This window comes from Cygnus olor, chromosome 11 (assembly GCF_009769625.2).
Source record: "Cygnus olor isolate bCygOlo1 chromosome 11, bCygOlo1.pri.v2, whole genome shotgun sequence".
NCBI lineage: Eukaryota > Metazoa > Chordata > Aves > Anseriformes > Anatidae > Cygnus > Cygnus olor.
The window spans coordinates 5743912-5770278 of NC_049179.1; the positions used below are offsets into that span (position 1 = coordinate 5743912).

Sequence of the window (26367 nt, forward strand, 5' to 3'; positions counted from 1 at the left end):
ACTCCCAGCCTGCTACATACACACAAAATATTCTTCTCACAAAAGTTATTTTTTTATTCCTAAAATGAGCTCTAAAGCAAACAGACACCAAAAGATTTAGGAAGACTACAGCAAGTAAGACATGAAGACTTTGCAGCTTTTTAAACATTTCTTTTTTAAAAAATCACAAATCAAACCTCATTATGAAAAACAAAATCTGCATTGTGTTCTTCCACCTTCCTTGTCTTGCCCTTCCTATGTGAATGATGGGAAAAGATTAAACAATTTTAATCAGGTATTTCACTCTGACTTACTCCATTCAGGAGGTAAAATTCTATCTTCTTGCAGTATCAAGATAGGATTGTGGACAGAAAAAAAAAGCTGACTGCACCTGGGGCACTACACGTGTTGCAGACTTCCTATTCTGACCTGTCATATTCAAGTGATGCTGAATATAGAAAACAACATATTGAAGGAGAAATCCTGACATTCCTTTATCGCTGTTTCTTTGTATTCGTCAATAAAGTTAACATTACCAGTCCAAGAAACTACTGCTGACATCTGAAGTTATCTGGTTGGCAAAGCAAGCAATAAGCAGCTGTTTGTGAGAATGGGAGTGTCTTGGAGGACAGCCTGTTTTTCCACACTCTTTGCACACAGCCATGAGGTATTTTAAGTATTAACTGTGCAAGTGATGGGAAATGTAACACAAAGTGACTCTGTTACTAGGTATTAGCTGACATTCTTATATGCCACTATGCTCTTACGCCTCTCAGCAGAGAAAAAAGCTGAGCCCATTATAAATGTTAGAGCATTTTCTTGTTCTGACTGTTCCAGGGGCCTGGGAACATGGCCATTATAGCTGAAATACGCACATTTTTTCTCCTAGCACTCAACATTTGTAATATGGCTTATACTATGGCATCACATGTAACTTGATGACAATCTCTTTAGCAGACAAAGGAGCCAGATTCCCTAGTTACTTTATAAAAGACACTGCTGTAAATGACTTTATCCCTACACAGTGCTTACTATTCATCTGGTGATGCCCATGACCATCAATTTCTGTTGAAGAAGTCCCCCAAAACTAGACACAGTCATTCTTGCTTTCACAGATGACCATGGCCAATATTTCATATCATATAGAACAAATTATTTTTTAAGAAGGAAACATTTTAATAGATTCTAGTTGCCTCTGTATCAATAAATAATTTCCTCCATGATGCTGCCAGATGTTTTTTTCTCTCAATTTTGTTCTTTCAGACTTACTTTTATTATAATCTGACACTTTAACATTATGAATACCAGAAGAAATTAGAGGTAAGAGGGCTGGAGGGGTAAGAAGAGAAGAGAAATCTATTTCTCATTATTTGAATGGAGTCAGTTTGAGAACGGTCAGTGGAGATAAAATTTACATAATCCTGAGTTGAAGTTAAGTCTGTATACTGTTCCAAATGGACAATCCATGGACAAAAGATATATTCAAAATCATTTCACATTTAAAATCTAATAGTTCATTGGTTACTAAAAAGCCTTAACACACATCTACAACTTGCGAGCTTGTGACAACAGAGTGAGTTTACACGTTAGAAAGCAATCTCCTGTCTTCTTTCTCCCTCGCTTACTTTTTCATTTGTATATTGCACAGCACATGAACTAACCACAAAGTGTATTTCTCATAATATGTGTCTGCTGCAGATGTTCAGTGAATCATGTCAGAACCTTTTATAGATCCTATCAGTCTTCTCATTGATTGCATCTGAATTTTGCATGAACACTAAGTATCAACAGTCATCAAAATATGATTTAACTACGTACAGGATTACAGTCTAGCCCTGTTTGGTGATATTTATCCAAAGACAGCGTGCATATGAAAGAACTCCCCAAACAGGGATAAGATTCGTTGTCAGAACCAGTGCAATGAACACAGCCAATACCTCCGGGATTTAAAGGAGAACAGAAGGAAATAGAATCACTCTCATTTAAATTGGTACCAGCTATTAAAAATACAAAGGGCAAACAGACAGTCTCCATCTGCTTCCTTCACGTTGTGTTATTTGGGTAACTGCAGACTTACCTTTTGTGATCCAGATGCGGAGCCCTTAAATGAAGTGCGTTTGAAGGAGCCGCTCATCCTCCGTATGGAACCTGTGAACTTTCCTCCTCTTCCTTTCATAGTCCCCTGGCCCTTACCCTCCATAAGGAACCTAGTACCCCACCACCAAAGAAAACTCTGATTTTAGTCATACAGTCTGAGCCTGAAACCAACAATCATTGAAGTACAGCTTAAATAAAGTCTCACAGATGCATAAAACAAATTCAAAGCCAAGTAATGAGACCCCTGTTCTGATATGCACCCTGTCACAAGTGTTACCAGCCAGTGAGACAAGTAAAAAAACAAGGCAATGCACTGATACAAACTGCTGTCCCCCTCCCTCTCCTCTCTACTAACTCTATAATCAGGCTTAATGCACACAGCTTCTGCAAGCTATGGTTTTTAATGGACAGAGATTTAATAAATGGTGATTGAAGGTAAATCTACTTTAGAAGCGGCAGCCCGAAAGGTTTTTATTCGTGCAAAGCACAGGGCAGTCAGATGGAAATTATTTTGGTATCAGTAGAAAGGCACATGAGAAGAGCAGATGGTCCTCAGCAGACTATGGGTTAGAGGCTTGGTGGAACGCTAAAAGGTAACTGCTGATGGAGAATGTGCCTACAGTAGACCTAAGAATGAAAGAGGCAAGGTTTTAAAAGCAAGCCACCCATAAGAACACAAGTTAGATTCTAATTAATTAGGGCATATGGGTTGTAACAAACAAGGTGTGGCATGTATTATTTTCATAAATGCCTATGGATATCTCAATTCACCTATTTTGTACTATTCAGCCTAAATATGCAGAGTGAAAGCAAAAGGAGGCAATTAGGAAAGATTAGAGAAACAAGGATGGGACAAGGTACTTTAAAAGACCAGTGAAATTCTTATTGACTAGGAAATACCTAGCCAGCTCCAGAAAGACTTGCCTTCTCAGAAATGAGTGAGGAATCTGTTAGAGTATGGTTTAGGAAAGATGACAGATGAGAGCACAGAGCAACAAGAGAGACATTTCAGAAACATACACAAGGACTGCTGATCTGGCAGTTTTGCCTGTGAACTAAGTAGGAAATATCAACAACCTACAGGAGTTAGTCACACAGTTACACTAGTTAGTTATTCTGTTTTTCTAGGTTCAAGTCCTTTGTCTCTATAAAGATGAAATGGGTACCAGAGAATGCCTCCAGCTGGTTAGAGGAGACAAAGAAAATTGTGTTGAAAACCTAAACCAAAACTAAGTAAAACTGGAAGAGGATGATGGACTAAGATGCATCAATTTTTCCTGTTCTTGTCAGCTCTGCCATAATCAGGAAGCTGAAATGGGATGTCCCAGGCCAGGAAAGAAAATTAGCTGGCTACTTATCATATACTTAAAGCTGTGTTGGGAAATGGGAGAGTGAAAGTTCCATTCTTTGCACATAGATTACATTAGTGCAAATAGTTTGGGGGATCAGACTGGTGGAATGTTGAGTGGGAGGCATGGATGCTAAAGGATAATAAAAGAGGTCTTCCTTTTTAACAATTCTTTAAACTTATGCAAAAACAAGGAAGGTAAAATGAGCATTTTCAACAAGACTTTTGTCAGCAGCTTGTACATGTCATTGTTTTAAGACACAGCTTGGCTTAAGCAAACAAGACAGGCGTAGAAGCTGGCACATGAAATATAAAAATCTGGTAAGGACAGTAAACTGACAGAGCATAGACCAAAGAACCTTAAAGGAAGTAGTGATCAGAGAAGCTACTTTACAAAATAATGCCTTGTAAATTCCATGTACACCTGCTCTCCAAAATGGTCTCTCCATCACATCTGGTCAGTTAGCAGCAAAGCATTGCAATTACCGTAAGTTCTATCAGATCTGACAGGTTTCATGAGCTGACAATATGGCCCTCCTGGATCTAGCATCTTATTCGATAATTATAAACAAAACTGAAAGACATTCAGATAATAGCTCATGCTTGAAGTCACGGTAGGGAGAACATTTTTATTTTGAATTGTAGTTTAAACAATTCCATCATGAATGGTGTCATGGAACACAAAAAAAAAATAGTATTTGCTTACAAATAGCAAAAAGGTCTGTCCTGGGATAGGCAACATCTGTCATACACAGGAACATGACCCCACTGCTGTAGCACAAGGACAGTGCTCCGTTTTGTCTTTCTCACTTGGAAAAGCAGGATATGAAGTTGTTGGAGCAATTCATTTCAGACTGAGTTCTACAAGTTACTGGGTATACAAGCTTGATTGTGTACAAACATTACCTTCAAATCCTACTGAAAATGCATTTCAGGGAGCTACTAGTTCTCAAACAATCCTTTTTATACTCAGAAGGACCACACGGGATTTTCACATGTTATCAGTACCCAGAAGACCTCCCAAGAGCCTGGTGAAAGCCTACCAACAATCAATGCAATGCAAGCTGCTGAACACTAACCCCAGCTGAAAAATCAGGCAACTAAGTTCTGCTGATGTTCTTGTCCCTGCTGTGCTTATATAACTCTTTGGGGGCTGATCCCGCTATACTAAGGGAAGAGAAACGCACCATGCTGGCATTTTCATCAACTCCCATATTTTAGAAGCACAAGTTTAACTGATTTTCCAAAACAGCTCGTGGCTTTAGGAAGACAGTTGCACATTAGGGATCCTGCTAAACACTGTTACCAAAGGTTCCTGTTTCTCCTTGGAGTTTTCCACTTTATCAGTTGAGCTGATTTAATGGTTTGCGTAGTCTAAATCAGATCTGTGTAATGATCTGGTTTAAATTAGCACTGGGGGAGGAAAGAGTGTTAATCTCTTGCAACAGGATGTGGCTGGCAACGAATGAGAATTTGACACAGTGGGGAAGTGAAAGACCCTTAAACTGTCTCTGTATCTGAACAATCCATGACATGAAAGCACGCATTTGTCTGTTGCCATCAATCTGTCTTTTGAAAAAAAACGGCAAAAAGATTATGAAAAATCCTAAATCATATGTTGTCATAAGAGAAAAAATGGAGTGCAGACACTCACAATTTGCAAGATCCTTCACCTTCAAGGTCCTTGTCAGCCTGCTCCATGGAAAGAGTAGTATGCATCCACTCCAAGTACACAAAAGTAACACTCTATGTAAGACATATGTACTTATATATCCTATAGATACTGCACCATGGAAATTTAACCTGTGCACTCATGGATCATGATCCATCCATCAAATTCCCTATCACCATGTGTTTTTAAAAATGTGAATGGTTTGGTTAAAGAGAGCTGCAATTGTCTCAGCCTACAGAAAATCCATAAGGGACTAAAATGTTCCCAGTCAGAGCTCATCTATGACATCACATCAGAGAGACGGTTTAAAGAAATGTGATAGATTTAAAGCTTTGACCTATAGTCTACCATATCAGCTGAAATGTTTCCACTGACTTTGGTAGTCCAACTCTTAATACGGAAAGCAGTAGTGCATAATCCGATGAATGTTATTTACATAAACAGACTGGGGTAAGATAGGCTTATATCTGTATCAAGACTTAAATGTAAAAGGACTAATAGAATTAGGCCTTGATTTTGTATTTAATATGAGTATTAAAGTAAACATAAGCTTCTTCCACAGCCCATGGATTCTAAAACAAAACCTAAAAGGACACCTACTTTTTTTTTTTGGCATGTGAAATCTTAAGAGTATTCTCTGAAAAGAAAAAAAAAAGGTATTGGTATCTTTTGACATAACTGATACAATGAGAAAATTCAAACAGTCATCTTGAACTAAAAAACAAAAACAAAACCTACATTCCATTAAGGATGTTAAGTAACTGGGCTAAGAACAACAGCTGCCGGTATTATGCTCATTGCTGCATAAATGCTGTTCCAAAAGTGCTTACTCCAGGATAGTCATAATTAGTTATGTTTTTCTATCAAAATCTCCAGACGTGTCCCTACAAGCAAATCCATTTTCTACTTCAACAGGAGTTTTCCTGCATAAGGACATGAGCATATGCCAGGATTGTCTGAAATCACTGTGGTGCTGCAAGCTACCTATTATTATTTTGAAGCCTTTCAGGGTCTCAGAAGCCCACCTGTTATTCTGTTACAAGGAGGATAAACCTGCTACTCTCCCAATCTGAAAACAAACGGAATTACTCTTCAAGATGATTTAATCCTGTTAATCCATTTATATATTCCCTGCAAGTTGGCTGGCTTCAGAGAGACAGTTCAGTCATTTAACATATTTTTGACTTTCAAAAATTCAGCCTCTTCCAATCTGTTGTTGTGTGTTCCCCTCCCCCACCCACCCCCTCATTGTAGTACATATAAAAAGCTGCATAGAAATCAGACTAGCTTCTCATAGTTTTGCACAATGAACTCCAAAGCAGGTGATGGAGGGCCCATTTGGGAAGAGCTGAGCAGAATGAAAGTGGAAAACACTCTATAGACAAGCTAAAGGAAAGAAGCAAGAAGTTTCTTGGCTACTAATGAATCACTTTGCTTTCCAAATCAGACAACTTTGCCACAGTAGATTCACTTTTGAAGGACAAACATGAAAACAAAACTGTAAGTAATAAACACACCTTGTTCTGGAGCCTTGCATACTTCAAACAGTAACAAAATGTTTAAAATTTGAAAAACGATTATTGTTTAGTTACACAGGCTTCTCAGTGGACTACTACTGAGACCACATCGCACTACTTTCCACCACCCACACCTACACATTCAGATGCACTGGCTGGGTGGGAATCACACAGACCAAAGTAGTAGTACATTACTTTTATGTCATGAAGGAAAAGCTGTGAAACAACTTCTAGGTCTCATTATTAGCCAAAAGAAAAAACATATCCCACTACATCATGGTCCATTATAAAATCCACTGCTTTTAGAAAAAACACATTTTCTTCTCCTAAGATTTTTTATAGCTTTCCTCCCTCTCTTCATTAAAAACTAAAGAATTTGCTTTTAAAATTTTATTTCTTCTTCTTTTGAGAAACACAGAATCTAATGACCATAAATGCAGCATTGTCCAACATAAATGCAGAACAGGCAGTGGTAACACTCCATAGTAGGGTACAATAACTTAATACCAAGCTAAATAGAAATATATTGAAGTCCAGATGATGAGAGACAAAAACAAAAAATTCCACACGTACATTTCTAAAGATAAGGGACAAAATACAGATGTTCTACGTTTTCAAGTTCTGAAGAAACTTCAACAATTCATGAAATTATGATGTTTTTGCGTGGAAGTATGATATTTTTTCTAGGCAAAGTGCATTTCTTATTTACAACAAAAACAATCATAATTTTGCAAAACAGAGCTTGACATCTTTCTTAGATCAGAGTAACTCCAACTCAAATAATGAGGAGCATATAGAGAATTATACATGGTTTTTAATTTGTTTTTATAATTTTTTACAGAACTCTAAAACTTTCTGTGCACAACATAAATCATAGTGGGAGCACATTGTCTTTGATTCCCTTTGACAGTTTCCACTCTAGTTATATACTGAGGTACCTTATTATTTTATCTCATTTATAGGTCTTATCTGTTATGCACTTGATTACTGCTCTGGATGCTTTTGTTTCTATCCCTGAAATGAAGTACAGACAGAGTATTATTGTTCAGCACTAGTTACATACCATGAGAATGAGCACACTGTAGGTTCCTGGGGGCTGTTATCTGTTGGGTGAAGAAAATTCAACGTCTTTTTCTGTGAACTATATCTCCTCATAGCAATGCTGTAGTAACCTAGGCAAAAATATATTTGGATTTAAAATGTCACAATTTACACAATAAAATTCAGACAGCATATAACTGACATGTGACATACATAGCACAGAAGTTTCATTAAGTCATTTCCATACTTCAAAAGCTCAGAGGAAGACTGTGAGCTACTTTGTAGCATTCTTTCTTCAGCATTGTCTAAGTACCCATTCCAAGAGTCCTTGTTATTTATCAACTCCATCCTCCTCCTCTTGCAAGAAGAAACCATGTTTAAGGTGAAATTAAGGAGATCATGGGACATGTGGAGGAAAGGTAAAGAGACAACCTCTTCTTGTGCCAGTGAGCCTGTAACATGGTGCCTGCATTACCACCCTATTGCTCACAGATTAGAAATAGCCTAAGAACAGACCATCTAAACAACCAAATGTATTTCAGCAACCTCACTTCCATAATCTGCCTAGGGAGTAAAACCCACAGAAACCTACCAGTTCTCTTTGTCATGCCACCCTTGGGCACTGACTCATAGAATCACAGAACGGTTTGGGTTGGAAGGAACCTCAAAGAACATCTAGTTCCAACTCACCTACCCCCCAAAAAAACAGATTTATGATGCAATAGGTGAATATTCTGATAGGGAAAAAATACGAACACAAAATAAATTCCATAAAAGTTTCCATAACAGCAACATTTCTGGTAAAACTACAGGGTTTAACTTTTGTGAGGAAAATAGGAATGTTTCCAAAAAGAGGTTTCAACAAATAGGGAAGCTCTTTCTGTGGAAAAAAAAATAAAAATAAAAAAGTGCACTTACATACAATACTTCTCTATCTAGTATACCACCTTCTTCAACGCTATACTGTGGTCTCAAAGAAAGCTAGCTATATAAATCCACAACGTTTCATTGTCCACCAGCAACTAAAGGCTGAAAGAGAGATTTTCTCTTACCTAATAACGGAGCACTCAAAAAGATAGTAAGGAGAGAGATGAAGAAATTAAACCATGAAACTAAGGAAATTAAATACAAGTAAGCTTTGAAGCCTTGAACCTGCATCACTAGGTATTAGCCCACAAAACTCCACTGATCCGAGCACTGAACACATAAGCCTGTAACTCGGGAAGGAAGTAGTGTACTTCTGCTTCCCACCTCAAGACGATACCTACAACTGGTGACAAAAACCCACTCCTTGCCCAGGTAAGCAAGGAGGGTCTGCACAGCAGGCAAGCTGGAAATCTGCTCATCTGCAACATACTACATGATGAAACAAGGCTTTCTAATGTGCTCCATCATTCCTGAGACGAAGAAAGCAATGCCATCAGTTCTACAAAGAGGAAAAGACAGACTTTCATTAGATGCTAATGTTCTCTCATTTGCACTTGGCATTCACTGTGGAATGCCAAAGAAATATTTAAAAGTGCCACATCCATTTGGTACCTTTAATTGTAAATATTTCTTATAGCTCCATCACTGGCAACACTTGGGTCTCACTGGCAAGCAACGCTTTTTTTTTTTTTTTTTAAATGTTATCACTAGCTCCATCTGGTGGGTATTCTGCAGAATATATTTTCTTGAACGGAAAGCATAGCATTTTCTGATACTTTGTTTGTCCTCCCTTTGGAAATATAAGCATTAATATGTCTAATATTTAATTAATTTTACGTTATATTAGCATGGGAAAAAAGTCACAGATCTTCTGAAACTTCCATCTTTATTTGATGTAACACTGTAAGAAAAGGAATTTAATTAGAAACCATAATGTACTGGTATTATACATAATGAGGTTGGCTGTGATTGTGAAAATTGCTTTTCAAATGAGAAAAATAAACGGAATACATAAAATATATTTGGACTAAATAACAATGGAAACTAATCTAGAGAAGACCTGTAATGTGGATATGCAAAACATTTTGATATAAAATAATGAGAATATGAAATAGAGATTAGCTGCATGATAGAAGCAAACATAAAATACAGAATAGCTTTAGAAGTTATCTGATTCTCAGTTCCTCTCTTCCTGGCCCTGGCACTGATCTTCTACGGGACTGATGCCCCAGTTTCTCCATCTGAATAGAAGAAGCAATCATATAAATCTATGCAAACGCTCTTAACCCATGATATTTGTAAAATCATTTGGAGTTCTTGGATAGATAAAAGTATGATTCGTGTATGCAAAATCCTTGAGCAAACAGTCCCTACACTTTCACAAGAACATTCTCAACTATATTGACAAGTCCACAGTTCTTCACAGTAATGAGTTTTAAAATGTTGATAAATTTTATCAGAAGTACCTAGCCAACATTAATGAGACTTACTGAAAGGAAAAAAAAAGTGGTGGTGGGGAACTTTAGTTGAATTGTCAACTGTGCTCACTTAAGAGGGTCAGCAGTAGTCTACACAAACCAAACATTTCATTTCAGAATTCATATATCACCAAAGGTAAGAACAACAGAAGATGAATACAAATACAACAGAATTGATCCTACCTCTGCGTTCTAACTCTAGCACTTAAAGGTCTCTACTCCTGCTAAATTTACAGATGATACAGTTAGGTAGCACAGCTCTGTAATCTCTCACACGTCAGTGAGCAATGAATCAGCATCTCCTAGACAGTCTTGTCTGGCAGAGCTAAGCACCTCTCATTTATTGCTGATCCTCATTTATTCTCATTGCTTAACTCACTGAGGCCCGTGACATTGGCCTCAAAGCTACCAAGTTGTAGCTTTACACTGGGCATTTTCTGATTGTGGTGTTTTACCTTCTGCTGACAGAAATTTGTTAGGAAAAGAAACGTGCTTCAAAGGAGTGGAATCTAATAAAGTGAAGGGAGATTGCACAAAGCTATGCAGAAAAAAATCCATTGCTCTCATCTGCCTGCCAAGCACTAGATAATAAATGCGACCGTGCTTTTTGCTGTCAATCTGTGGAGAATAAAAGGGCAAAATCCATAAGGTTTTTCCTGATTTCCTGGGATAAGCAACAGGAGTCAGTGTAATGCGAATGCTGGAGGAAGACAGTATCAGGCATTCTCACAGGCATCTCATCCCTTTTATCTGCTGATTAGGACATTAGATCCCGTTCCTTCTGCACGGTGAGAGGTGCCAGGCTAATCACTGGAAACAAAAAACTTCTGGACAGCAACCAATCACTACCAGCAGCATCTGGACCTAACAGCCACCAGCCTGCTATGCCCTCTTATGGTGAGAGACAAATGAAAGTTAGGTGTGACAGATCCATTACCTGTCTCTCTGTCCAGCAGCAATTACACAGAGTTCCCACCTTTACCAGCTCCTTCAGTTTCATGTACTCTATTTCTACTAGGAACACTTATCACAGTAATATATTCCATCTGAACAACTCATGTCACAGGTATCTCCAGAAATCTGACAGAAGATGGTGGATTTTCATTGCTACTTCCTGAATGTCAATGTTACATTTACAAGGGGATATATAATGGAGAAGGGACTTCTCTTTTTTATCTTCCTCTTTCATTGTCAATCTCCTAACATTTTTGTGGTTGGGATCACGAGTTAGTCATCTCTTTTCCTCCTGACTACAAAGCCTCAGAGACAGACAAAGACAAAAACTGCTCCAAAAGACATGTGCTAGAGTCAAATGAGCAAACCTAGAAAATCAAAAACTAGCAAAATCCAACCTGACCTTGCAGTAATAGGATCACATCAGGATTAGTCCATGTCATAGATTAAGCCCACTGAAGTAAACTAATCTTTCTCCAGTCAGCTAAGACTGTATGTTTACTCGCTAAGCTGGGAAAAACTCACGAGTGCAAAAAGCATATCTGTTGGAATAGACCATCTAGACTGTGCCTACATCAACGATTAGTGCACTTACTGCTGCACCACTGAACTGACCTTAAAGTGGCTTCAGAAAGCAAGAACTCTTTAAACAGTTGTTAAACTACATTGTGTGCATTCATGGAAAAAGCATATACAAGTCAGCAGAGCACTGTTATGTTGAAGGCTCTTACAGACTCTATGAATTCACATTTGGGCAGTCAAAACTTTCTTTCTGAGAGAAGCAAGCAATTCTGTCCATCAGCACAAAGATGTCTTGCAGGCAGTGGAACATCTTCCCTTTGGCTGGCAGAGAAATATTCCATTCAGACTGCAAGCAACAGGAAGCTCTGAACTGGGGCGGCTCTGAGAAGGAACAGTATACCCACTGTGCTTCTCTGCCCATGAATACAGCAGCTGGTGGCTCTGCCTAACTGCAGATGTACTAGCCCACTCCTCTCCTGCCATTAGTCCCTTCGCACAGAAATCACCAGAGCACCACACTACAAAATGGGTGTTTGTTCCCTGCTCGGTGTCATCAAACTACTTCTTTCCCAGTCAGTAAGAGTAATGGCTTTTGTGCATCTGGGGAATAAGGTACCTCTGGGAGCATCCTCTTCCTCATAGGAATGCCTTTTTCAGTGCACGCATCGCACTGCTTCTCCAGAAGTCTCTACACATCTTTGGGAGCTGTCCATTCTACCATCTCAGTCCAGGCTGCTTACAGTCCTTTTGAATACTTCCTTTTCTCCTTCACCTCTGTTAATTAAAATATTTGCCAGGATCTTTATTTTGAATTCTCATCAAAACATCAACATCTGACTGAAAGTGGGCACGGGGAAATTAAGACAGAAAGTAATTTTTTTTTTTTTTTTGGGGGGGGGCAGTATTTCCTCACATGCCTGTGGTTTCCTACTCGTAGAAATGATCACAGCCCAATGCCTCCACATAATAGGGCTAGCAGAGTTGTGCCTGTGAAAACACACTAACCAAGATGCTGATCTGACATCAGAGATACTGTTTTACTGAAGATATACTCTAAGTGGGAGCAAAACAAGATTGTGCAAACCTCTGGACAGTCACCCCCGCAGAAGCACCAGACCGGGTCCCTGCATGGGAGAGTAACCAACTGCCTTTGTGGCACCACCACCCTACTGCTGCCTGCTTAACCTACACAGCTGGTCTACTTTAACACCCAATTCTTAAAGAGCTCCTGACTCAGAGATAAAGTGAGAAAATGAACGCACCCAGTCAGTGTTTGTATACATACACATATCCAGTCAATAAATTCCTGCTTTCTAGTCTACTCAAAAAAACAACTTTTCCCACCTGTCCTCAAGGAACTTCATCTTCACATGCTACAGGGCAACAGAAGTGCAACAAAAGAAAGTCTTCCATGTTCTATGACTAGAAGGTATCTTGAGAGCAAATTCATAAATAATGAAGTCCAAGATTAGTTTGACAGAAGATGAAGAAAACATCTTGAATACCAGAGAAGTTCGCCAAGAAGTAGTGTGTTCTGTGCTGTGCAATAGAACATGTTGCTTTTTTTCTGTTTTCCTTAGCAACTATCAACAGCCTTCTGGGCCCAATCCTACATACCTTACAAGGGTGGAATTTCCCAAGTAAAATTTACCATAGTTCAGAAACAAAAGTAGTGCATATTTTAGGACTTAGAGGAGAGTTAAGCATAGACTGGCATTATGCCAGTCCTCCGCATTAGACTGAATTCCACCTTTAATGAAGCTGGTCTGAACTAGGCTTTTCCAGGATTGCGAGGATTGGGCCCACTGTTAAATTAGAAACTGTTGTTACAGTGATTCATTACAGCTAAGGAATTCTCAGCACATAGACATTTTAAATGAGAACTAACATGGACAAAAGGACAAAATAATGAAAATATAACATAGTTGCATACCTGTGATGCAGATCCAGTCAAATGACTCCATTTAGCTCTTTGCATGCACTTACAAAGATCATCTTTGTACCGTGTATGTATAGTGCCTAGCTCAACAGGGTCCATGCCTTAGTTTTCTCGGATCATATCAAAAATTACTAAATCGGAAACACCACGTGTTGATTTTTTTTAAACTAAATCAATTTAGAAAGTAAGTGTACATTGCCATCTGACTTCCCACAAGATTCTACTAAAAAAATACTCATATTAAAAGGAGAAAACATTTACAACAGTAAGCGTATTTTTGCATCCATGAACAAGAGTCAAGTTTCGCTAATAAGATTCAGGAAACTGAACACCAAAGGCTTATTTTATCAAGACCTATCTAGTTGTAACTGAAGAAAAAAATAAAATATCCCAAACAGAAACTCAGTGATACAGGAACCTTAACCATCAGCATTTTTGCAATTAAAACGTGGTCTTAACTTGATGTAGAGGGTTTTAAACTAGCTGTGATGGAAGCCTGACTACCAGACTGAAATAGGAACAAGACTGAAAGCAGCCGTTTGTAGCTTTGAACATGTACATATGCAATTACTCCTAATGATTACATCCCTGACTGACTCCATTTGCAGATACTCATCCTGAAGATGAGTGACTCTTTCTTCCTTTGCTTAACCCACATTTTGTCCCAAATATCCATGTTAAATGGATTCTCACAAGAACAATGTTTGCCCACAACTTGCTTTTGAATTTTAATTTCCAAACTTGTGCTGTCTGAGGAAAGGATGACTGCACATCTTGATAACCTTCAAACTTGTGTTATTAGCAGAAAACTGTAAATCAAGCAACATTTCTGCAACAAAATTAACATGAAGTTTCAAGTAGAAAGACCATTTGAAGAATTTCCCTTTAACACCCCTGAAACTGGTAGCTAGGGCCACAGAGAAGATGTCTGAGCTGTGTTAGTCATGACATACATGGTTGCATTAATACTCAGCAAGAGTCCTCACAACTGAAAAAGATGTACCCATGGTAGACTAAGGTTTTATCGCTGCCACTGAGGTGTTTGGTTTCTATGCACGCTGATAAGTAGGCAGCTGGTGGGGCCATATTTGCTTCCTGACTGCTGTGTTTTGTGAGTTATGCAAAACTTCCAAGCTCTCACCTCTGTAGCAGTAACAGCAAGGTGTAGGCAGTTTCTTGTCCCAGAGCCACTCAAGGCCTGGCTGGTGGTGGAGCCCGCTGCCAAGCTCCATTTCAGCAGTCACCCAATCAATAAGGAAAACTACTGCGTTGATGTGATTTTCTGTTATGTATTCATCTTAAAAACAGCATGACAATCTGTTCCTCAGAACAGTACAACTAACACACCATACCTTACAAAGGTATGGCTGACCTTTCTTTCTTGTTCATTTAGGGAGGGGTAATTCACCTTAGAACTTTCAGTGATGAGTTAGTAGGATCATTGCTAACATTCTTTGTTTCTAAATTGCCAGAATAGAGAAAGTTTGCATTTTTAGTGAAAGCTATTTTGCAATACAACATTTTAAGCAGCTGAATGGTGTTTAAATCCATACCTACTGCAAGATACTAGAAAAGTAACAATTTTTAGATGAAATTTTTAGAACTTAATAGTTTGAGAGTTTTGGAGATGGGCAGCAAGGTGATCTATATTGCCTTCAGCAAATTTGTATGACCCCCCAAATCTGCTCTGCTGGGACACTTTCAAGCACAAACTGGACAAGACTGTCTATTAATTCCCATTTTCCATAACAAACACACTAGAGAACTGCAGAGTTCTTCTCCTTTCCAAAATTATTTGACTATAGATTCCCAGTGTGGTTGGTAAAGTGAGATGAACTGCAAAATGTTCAGAAATCTATCCCTTTTGTTCAGGTCAAGGAAGACCGAAGATATCATCATGACATGTCAACAAAAAGAACACCAGTTAGTTCATTTCAAATCTTTGCCTTGCATTCTGCTTATAAAACATCAGTTGTTTTTTATTCATCATCTCTTTCTTTCACTGTCCTGCTTACAAGCAATGTTTAGTCTACAATACAGTTGGTACTAAAGAAACCTGAACTTTGATGTAGCATTTAGCAAGTACATATCAAAAGATATATATGTGTGTCTGTACTCTTTCCTCAAGCACATTTCAGACGGCTAAAAATTTACTTTCATTATTCATTTTGAAGCCATGAAAAAAATCTCTCTCTTCTGCCAAAAAATTTAAGAAAGAAAGAGAATGTCTTTATTTAGTTAACAAATTCCAGGTATGTAAGATGCTACTGCATTAAAAGCTCAGATTTAAACTACTTAAGATTAATTCAAATTCAAGTTTCAGAAGACTGAAGAACTGCAGCTAGCACTATACCACTTGGAAAAAAAAAAAAAAGCAGTTCTCATCTCACTTAAATGCAGAGCCATAAAATGAGCCATTTTAGCACCCTGCTTTGCAAAAGACCTTTGACACAAGCAAATGGCCAGTGAAACAATGGCAAAAAAGAATACATTTCTCTTCTCAGTTGCATACAATCTGTTCATTTTATCTTACAGTTTTGCTTAAAATAGAAAAATGAGAAGCACCTACCTTGTCAGACATCATGAAAGCACCATATCCTTGGGACGTTAGTTAGACATAGCAACATAACGTTTAGTTTAAAATCAAAGTGTTCTCCATAGCATGCAGAGGTTCTTTTAGCTCTGCTAGAGGATGTGCAAACGTCTACTCAGGGTATTAGAAAAGGCTAATTCCTAATTCCCTCTACTAAGCCTGCTTGCTGCTATGGACTACTAGTGGCTTTATTCTTATTAGAGACTTACTGGTTGCCCAAGGTGACAGTGCTGTGTCACAGGTAATCATGAAAGTGATATGGCAAAGGGTTTCTAAAGCTCTAGCTTTGAGTAAAATATTAAATGATTACGCATGTATGTAGCTTTTTAAGACTAAATTAACAAACAGATAGTAGTGTTTTACTTTTCTAATACCAGCTAACATGCAATAACGTCATATTCCCTTTCCATTCATGTGTCACAACCTGTCATTCGAAGAATCAACAGCAGCAGATTGGAGCAGGCTGATACTATGCCCCATATGGTAGCAATTATAAAAAGAGAAGAAGGTCAAGCCATGTCAGAAAAGGGAGAGTGCTTATGCTTGTTTTTAGATTTTGGGTGTAAGCCAATAAATCTTTTCTAACCATTTAACTTAGAACCAGGCTACTTACCAAACAATAGAACAAATCCTTAGAGGGGTTAACACCTGTAACTTCCATTTGCAGCCGGAACAAGAACAATGGTACTGGTTGGAGACATTTTGTTTGATGTTCCTTGCTAGTTTAAAAAGAAACAAATAACTAGCAACATAGGTGTAATCACAATAAACTCTGATGAAACAGCTGCAAATGACATTACTCAGTAACACATTTTCCAAGGCACAGGTGAACACAGACATTGAGTTTAATGGATTTCTCTGTCACAAGTTGTTTGCATTTCTGCAAGGGTAATTAGGTATTTTACACACATTTTGACAAACATCTAAATGAGGCATTTTTTGTTTAGGTGTACCTGTACCATACTGAAGCATGTTATTTAAACAAACTATATCGAGGCATTTGGCATCAGATAAGGTTGACTAATACGTGCTCACTTGAACTGCCCCATTTCATTACAGGAGTTGCAGCTGGCTGCCTATCTGCCTATTCTCCTTGGTGGCCTGTGCTAAGCATCTCACATAATATAGTTTCTCATCTGGCTGAATTTATAGGATGCCTTCTAGAAGTCATAAAACCACAGTGTGACTTGAGTTCTCCATGAAGCCAGCTCTGGAGAGCAGGCACATATAAAGCTTTTCAGTCCATGACAGACTTCACTACTTCAACTTTGAGTTCCTAAAAAAATGATTTCTTGAACTGCCTGTTTACAGTGCTTTACACTCCTGCTTAAGTTCAAATTCTAATAGCTTGTTAGGGTATTAAGCTAATAGAGGATGATAACGCTGCCAGGTAGTCCAGGACTTAACAGTTCTCTGGTCTTTTGCCCTCATCCCTTTACAGTAGACTGATCAGTTTCTAATTCCATTTTCTGGTATACAGTTCAGGTAGATTGTCTTTTGCATTTAATAAGACGTTGGTCCCTCTCTGGTACTTTTGGCTAATATCTGATTAGAAAATGAAATAATAATTAATACATTGCAAATGGATATAATTGCATCACAGACTGCAGACAAAGAATTCCATGTAGGAAACACTTCTTAATTTCAGTAAGTCTGGTGTTTCAACATCTTCCAGAAAATTAGATTATGAGATACCCTAGAGCAAAACCTGCAACTCACAATTAACCACCTTCAGTTAGTCCACAGCATTCAACTATTTACTTTTCAAAGTCATAACTACTAGATTGTGCAGCAATTCTGTGTACTGATGTTAACCTTGAGATATTCCCCAATATTTGAATTCCTTATGGTTCTATTAGAGAATACACTCATGTTGTAGAAAAACTTGGAATCATGGTGACATTTTTAAAAAGTTTTCTTCCAATTATTCCAAGCAAGAATCTTGGCAAAAGATTCTAATTCTAAACCATGGCAAAAGAAATAAAGGGAAAAAAATCTGTTCTCATCTTAATCACCCTTCCCATGGCTTTTCAGTTCCTCCTTCCGGTGTTTCAGAACACTGAAGAGCTCTCAGATATGGAGACCTCTGTGTCATAACAGCAGCAAAGGCCCTTTTCTGTGGAAAGTACCACCATTACTATGAACTACAGTTCCCTTTTTTGCTTCTTTTTCCCCCTAACAATGTCTCTCAAGGATTTGGTTAAAAACAAGGACTGTATTAAACATACCGAGCACCTGAGCCAAAAAATCGTATTCCTAACTGTAGATATGTGATTACTTAACAAAGAAATCTGTGCTGGACAGAGTGCCAGATAAGAAGCGTCCTCATAAGTAAGCCTTTTCTTTTGCCTTTTTGTAAGACGAAGATTAAATTAACGGACAGATGAATTTTCACAAAGGTGGCAACATAGTTGTAGGAAAAGTCCTTGAAGCCCATCAGGTGTGACACTGTCAGTAGGCATTGAGTTGTTGTCTGAAATGTACAGAACAACATACTTTAAGTCTGAAATTACTCTCTGGTCTGCTGCTTATGAAGCAATCCTTTTGTTTCCATATCTGGGAAACCACTTATGAGTTTTATGCATAACTCATCAACTTTGTATTTATCAGACTCAGATAAACTATTTTCAGTCGCTTTTCTTCTGCAGTAGCATATGCCGAAGTAAAAGCCAACATAATATAGATTTGTATACTGTTCTTCTAAATTTATGTGGTTTTGGTTGTTCTCTGTGCCCTAAAGTAACTACAAAAGTCATAATGAATGCAACCAGAAAAAAAACTTTAATTAGTCTTTACATTTACACATTCTGGAGATGGCTATCCCCATCTGGTTCCTCACTGTCTCCATGACACGCACGGAGTGCTTCAATTTTTGGCACATTTCTTCCCTGTGTGTCCAGCCAAGCTTCACTACATTGTTCATCAGGGTCCAGCAGATGGAGCTAGCAATACACTTGTTTGGGATGGACATGGAAAAGAAACAGCATTTTAATGAGTCATTAGACTAGACCACACTTTTTACTTAACAGTTCTGAGAAACTAGCTGGTAATAGCTTATCTTGTGCAAATCAAATATCCCTCCACCATTTGTTCTTCCCAGAGAAGGATAAAAAGCAGTCTGTCTCTTCTCAACTCTCCCACTTTAGATCCTTGATTCTATCTCATTATTTAGCCTATTCCTTTTTCACAGAAGCATGGAAGACAGTGGCAGACAAGGAAAATGCAAGGTGGCTCAGTACTTCAGGCATTTTTTTATTTTCCTGACTAAAGTCACAGTTTACCAGGGTCACAAATTCCCTGCTTAAGCAGTTACCAGTCCCAGATGTCAAACTGCAAAAACATGGATCTATCTTCAACTGAAAGGAAAAAGAAATTATACATTTCATTTAGACCAATCTGACAGCAACTTAAAAAGAAACAGACCTTCAAAGTCAAAGCACATCTTGTTGGCAACCCAGAAGAAGACTCAAAGACGACATTAAAATTATAAGAGGAGAAGAGGATTAACAAACTGAACTTGCAGGGAATCCTGATCTGCCTACTGCAGAATGAGACAAAGCTTCCATCGCTAAAGAAGTAGCATGTTTTCTGCACGTTCTTGTTCCCTGGCTGTATCCACTGCTACATTAATCACTTTCTTAGAATGCTGGCTAACAGTACACTATGTTCCAAAGCAATGGTAATATCATCTACACTGGTCCTCCACAGAGCCTTTATTAAAGATCATACAGTTTAAAAAAAATATAAAATCCTGCTGGGTCATTGACCTTTAAAGTGAGTCTCTACAGATTGGAGTTACAAGCATTCAAAAATATTACTTCCCTCTACCTAACTCAAGTAGGGTTGAGACTGTGTAATAGGTTCATACAGATAATGCAATCCAAACAGATGTATTTCCATCTCCCTATACAGAGCTGACTATAGCCCTGCTCTTCACACTGTTGAATCTTACTCCCCCTTTTGACCTATTCAGCCATACCCCTAGACAGCATCTACCAAAGTGCAACTATACTAACAAAGGCTGAAGACCCAGAGCAACAATATGCACTGACTGCATGGTCAACTGACTATACATGACTTGCCTCCGTAATTCTTATGACTACATACAGATAGTGACTGATCCTGACACATAAGTTTATTTTTCACTGAAGCACATAGTGAAAGAAACTTCTGGAGATTTTTTTAAGAATAATAATCACATATAATGTTTTAGAAAGTGTGTTTTTAATACAATCAAAATTTTATCAGTTGGTGGAAGAAGCACTGCACTAACTGAAGCAAGAATAATGTAGTTCTGATCGGTGGAGACAGCTTTTGGATACTCATCTGCTTGAGCTGTATGCTGTCAGGCTGTCAGCAACGTAAGAGGAATTGATGTAGCAAAATCTAGACTATAATAAATGAAGAAAGCAGGTAAATGCTATGGAGAACAAGCCGCTGTTCCAACAAAACTTCATTTTACAGGATCAAAACAAAAATTCTGGCTAGGAACCCACTGTCCCCCTAAGGGGGCCCTGAGACAAAGAAAACTGCTGAAGCCAGAAAAATACCATTAGCAGTATCTTGTTAGAAAATTAGTAGTAAGAAACTCTTAAAATTATTAATATTATTACATTATATTCTGGAAAATACATAAGGATATTTATAGCTACTGTAAGAGGTGATTGCTTCACTGCTAACGTAAGAAGTATCCAAAATGGGCATTACATAATGTTGAAATAGAACTAAGTTAAGGATTTAAAGATTTTGACTGAGGCTCTGTTTTTAACGAGCCCAATTAAAAAAAAAAAAAGCTCATTTTTTGGTTTCAGTTAGTGTTCAAATATTCAGGCAATGTCCAGGCACTGCTGGGGATGCTGGACAAAAAGGTAATTCAATAGGTTAAATATCCCCAGGTCCTCAGACTTCTCCCAGAGTATCTGTCAATTCCCAGTAAGGCATTCAGAATGTTCCAGTCCCCAACCTATACCACCAAACTCCCCCCAGGTATTCCTCCTTACCAGAAGGGAAAGCAGGTACCTCATTTCATTTGGACGCAGACTGAGAAGGAAACAGGCGATTCCTAAGCCAAGTACATCTCTAGAGCAAACCTTAGTGGCATAACCACAAGACCTTCTTTCCGAAACCCAGGTCTACCTTTTACTCAGCTAGCCCACATACCAGCTGTATTTCTCCGTGTTTTTATTCTTAAGCTTGTACAGGGAAGACAAATTTTTAAGTCACCGCATTCCTCACATGCAGGAACAGTTTGGCTCCTATCTGCTGTAAATAGACCCTTCTGCTGTCTGCGCTGGTTCTCGGTGTTCCAAGCAGAAGGCAGTCAGAGCACGTAGCGCTCCTAACACCTCCACTGTGGCCCATGTTACAGCCCAGTCTGGCAGATACACTGGCACACAGCCATCATGTTTTTTAAGAGGGTCTAAGGAACAATCAGACAGAGGAAAATACATGCAGTCCTTCTGGAAAGGGTCTTCCTAAGGGACAGATTCCACCTGCCTATCCTTTTATGTTGTCAACGTGGCACAGAGGGACTGTGGTTCAAAGGAAAGCTCATCTCAGGAACTTTCAACTACGTTGACATCTTTTTTTCTGGAAATGGGGTGAGGTGAGGGTTCTGATATGTCTTTAAGGCTTTTGGGGGACCTCGGCAACGAATGTGGCATTTTTCAAAAAGCTTAGAAAGTCATTTGACACTGAGTTTGAATATTGACAGTGTGGCCCCCTACTGCAGCGAGGCAGCTATACCATTTAAAATGGGTGACACAAGAAACAGGGAAACAGCACAAGCTTTGTTTGCTCCGTTTCCCCCTGGGAGGATCCTTCCCAACCACCCTGTACGGCACTGTTGCAGGGCAACTTTACCTTCCATCCCGAGCACAGTTCAGCGATGTAGATAAGTCATACAGGATGTACGAGGCAGTGCTTATCCTTGTTCCCTCTAGTCGACAGTTCATGACTGAGCTCAACAGTAAGAGAATAAAGCAGAGAGAAAAAAATAGCTCTGACTCCCACACATTAATTAGCCTTCAGATCTCCACAGAGCATCTATTTTGACATTTCTGGATGGTTTAATCTATGTTAGGAACTAATTAAAGTTATGAGCAAGGATTCTCACCCATACCTTAGGCCATTTACTCAAGGTAGAGGGACCTGAGAAGCCTGAAGTCAGCATGAAAGCAATATGCTGGCAGTTTCTCAGGACCTTAGTGACAGTTCATGTCTAAGAGGTGTGCCAGGAATAGGACTACAGGGCACAATGCTGCTGACCTATGTCAGACATGAGATACCGTATACATGCTGTAAGACTTCCTAGATGCTGAAGCTATTTAGAATCATTAAAATAAGGAAGTCATAGAATATCCCGAGTTGGAAGGGACCCATAAGGATCAAGTCCAACTCCTGGCACCACACAGGTCTGCCCAAAAGTTTAGACCATTTGACTAAGTGCACAGTCCAATCTCTTCTTAAATTCAGACAGGCTTGCTGCAGTGACTACTTCACTGGGGAGCCTGTTCCAGTGTGCAACCATCCTTTCGGTGAAGAACCTCTTCCTGATGTTTAGCCTAAACCTCCCCTGCCTCAGCTTAACACCGTTCCTGCGGGTCCTGTCACTGGTGATAACAGAGAATAGGTCACCTGCCTCTCCACTCCCCCTCGCGAGGAAGTTGTAGACTGTGATGAGGTTCCCCCTCAGCCTCCTCTTCTCCAGGCTGAACAGGCCCAGTGACCTCAGGTGCTCCTCATACGTCTTCCCCTCTAGGCCCTTCACCATCTTCGTCGCCCTCCTCTGGACACTCTCCAACAGTTTAATGTCCTTTTTGTACTGTGGTGCCCAGAACTGCGCACAGTACGTGGGGTGAGGCCGCACCAGCGCAGAGCAGAGCGGGACGATCACTTCCCTCGACTGACTAGCGATGCCGTGCTTGATGCACCGCAGCATACCGTTGGCCCTCCTGGCCGCCAGGGCACACTGCTGGCTCATATTCAACTTGCTGTCAACCACAACCCCCAGGTCCCTCTCTGCGGGGCTGCTCTCCAGTGTCTCGTCACCCAGTCTGTACGTATAGCCAGGGTTGCCCCGTCCCAGGTGCAGGTCCCGGCACTTGCTTTTGTTAAACTTCATGTGGTTGGTGATCGCCCAGCTCTCCAATCTGTCCAGATCTCTCTGCAAGGCCTTTCCACCCTCATCCGAGTCCACAACTCCTCCAAGTTTGGTGTCGTCGGCAAATTTGCTCAAAACACCTTCTAGTCCTACATCCAAATCATTTATAAAAACATTGAAGAGGACTGGCCCTAAAATGGAGCCTTGAGGGACCCCACTAGTGACCATCTGCCAGCCAGATGTGGCCCCATTTACCACAACCCTTTGAGCCCTGCCCGTCAGCTAATTGCTCACCCATCGTATGATGTTTTTGTTTAGCTGTGTGCTGGACATTTTGTCCAGTAGGATCCTATGGGAAACCGTGTCAAAAGCTTTGCTGAAGTCCAAAAAGATCACATCAGCTGGTTTCCCTTGATCGACTAGATGGGCGATCTTATCATAAAAAGAAATCAAATTTGTTAGGCAGGACCTACCCCTCATGAACCCATGTTGGCTGGGACTGATGACTGCAAGTCAGCCAAGTCGTCTTCCCCCTTGCTAGGTTGTGAGTCTTGTGCTCTGCTTCTTACGGCTACATCACTGAATGACCAAAACTGACATTCTAAAAAACATGACTATCAATTAAAAGGCAGGTTGATTCTTATAATAGAGAAAGAAAGAAAATACTGGCAGTTGGATTCCCAAGCTGACACCTTTGTTCAACAGTGCTAAACTGTAGCTATTGTAATAAAAAGTTCTACTGTGACTGTTACTGGAATTACTAATATTAGAATGAGAGAGATAAAAGCAGCCTCATTTGAAGCAGCTAGTCTGTTCTATGATTTTAGCTACACAACCATCAGCTGTAGCTTAAATGGGACGTTACCAATGCTGGCAGGCCCACACACATAAAGGAAACAGACTTCTGCACCTCTTTGTATAGAGCTTGTAACCCAGAAATGAACGTATTACTGTGTGCAAAGTCTGGTTTTCCTGATCTCAGGTCCAGAAGCAACATTTTCTTCATTCAAATTCCTTAAACAGTGGCCTACTTTCCATATTTATATTAAGAACTAAAAATCTGAAAAGAACACTGAAATACAGTACAGAAGGTGTTGTGCAGATCAAGATTGGTGTTCCTACTGGAATAGGTGGGGTTTGTATTTTAATTGTGCTGTTCAGAAGTTAACATGACTCACTGCCTCTCCTCTTTCCTGCCTCTCTAACGGCCTTGTACTGTACAAACAGGGGTGTGTTTGAAGGGACCATGGGTGTAGTAGAGGGAAACTTAGAGTCCTTGCAGAGATATCAATGTAGCTGGTGATGTTTCCAATCCTGATTTAGAATAACACCTAAGAAGTTACATCACTAATAATGACTGTAAGAGGGAAAAATAGATAATAATAATGAATCCCAGGGAATCCAAACTAGGAACTAAACAAAAAGCACCTAATCTCTTCTGACTGTTGGCACTCCAACAGTTATTTGATAGCCAAGGCAGAATAATGATAATAAGCCAAAATAATTTTTTGAAAGGAATCTCTTAGGAGGGGGAGGCTGGAAGGGAATGCAAGTTGTCTTTGTGGAATGTTGTCAGATGAGAATTAAAATTCCAGTCTTTACTGAGGCCTCTCCTGGAATGCAGAAAACACTGGGTACATTCCCCTCATGCACACACAAACTTTGTGCTTTATTTTTCCATGCCATGGTGCTTATAGGCTCATAGCTGCATTCCTGCTTGGCTTCTCAGCAACCTTGGTACATAAACACAGTGACACCCAAATCTGCACTCTTCAGCCCTGGTGCCTCAGCTGAAACAGAAGCTATTTCACTTAGGAGCAAGAGACATCTGAAGGGCCATGCTGGGACTAGGAGGGAACTGCTGTACAGGATCATCCTCAGGTTTAGTTCATACCCAGCCTTCACCAAAAGCTTCTCAAAAATCATACCAAAGACGCCTTAACAAATCTTTAGCGGTCAGCAGTGGGACAAGCATGAGACCTGGCAAAGCTCTCATTTCTCTTTCAAATGCTTAGAATTTGGCTTATGCTCTGAAACACAACTGTTAATATTCATCATCTATCATACTGTTGATTGCAGTTGTTACCTAAAGCACTTACATTTCATAAACAATGCAATACCCTTTCAAAGGACTGAAGAGAAGGAGCAGAACGGAGAGGCGAGTTTTCTTCCATGGTATCTTCTCAGAAATGTAATCTGAATACCACAGACGAGGAAGGCCTGCAAAGGGGACAAACATCTCTTCACCAGAATGATATGTGTATTTCCTAATAACAAATAAACAAGCTATGCAGGCCACTTATTGAGGGTAACTATACAATAAAACACAAAATAACATTGTGTGATAATGAAGTTGGATGCCAATTACTTAATCTTTACAACCCATTCCCACCAATGCCAATGTCAAACACCACAGTCAATGTCGAACTTCCAAGACAAGTATAAATTGAGACTTGGAGCTGGATTTATTAAAGTATTTTTTCAACAGATGCCTTAAAATGCAGACAATACTTCAGAAAATGTCACTGTGTACCTAATTCCCATTTACTTTGCTGCAGGTGAGATTTGCAACTCTGAAAATCTCACTAAACGTTATCTGAATTTCTAGGAGCTTAAACAGCATTGAAAAGATCCACTCGTGTGACATTCATCCTCTGCAGGGATGAGAAAAAGATTTCACCAACTCCATTGGGAGCCATGAGATATGGAGGCCTTTTGATGTGGTGAGTACAGAATCTCATCCTGATCACAGTCTTAAAGGCTGCACATGCCATTTTAGAAATTACTGTTAAAACTCGGAGGCTTGAATGCAACTCCCACATGCAAGATAGATATAGCAGATTACAATACGGAGTCAAATTGTATGTAACAAACAGCTACTCCTCGCAGGCTCTGTCAAAAATTATGTTACTGAAAGCCCCACAATGCCACAGGACAACCCCCTCCTACAAATAACTTTCCAAAGACACTACAAATAGTGTCCAGTTAGCAAGGGCTGGCCACACAGAGTTCTGCTCATTTGCCTTGTCACTAACTGGTGCGAGTCATTAGTCACTAACTGAAGTTTCTGTTGGACTCACTGAGAGCAATTAGGCCAACAGTCAGGTTTAATTTTTAACTTATAAATGCAAAATGCTGCTTTTCTATGAGCAGTTGAAGGACTCTTCGTGTTCTACAAGAAAATCCCTGTTTTCCACG

The 26367-nt window shown here is 39.4% G+C and overlaps 1 protein-coding gene across 1 annotated transcript in view; it reads right to left on the minus strand.

The window, feature by feature from the left end:
* Nucleotides 1–26367, minus strand: part of TRPM1 (transient receptor potential cation channel subfamily M member 1) — a 130066-nt gene that overhangs the window by 77380 nt on the left and 26319 nt on the right. The window contains 3 exon segments of the mRNA XM_040570318.1: nt 7677–7785; nt 16681–16786; nt 25269–25389. Of these exon segments, the coding sequence (XP_040426252.1) occupies nt 7677–7679 (3 nt within the window). The 5' untranslated portion in view covers nt 7680–7785; nt 16681–16786; nt 25269–25389.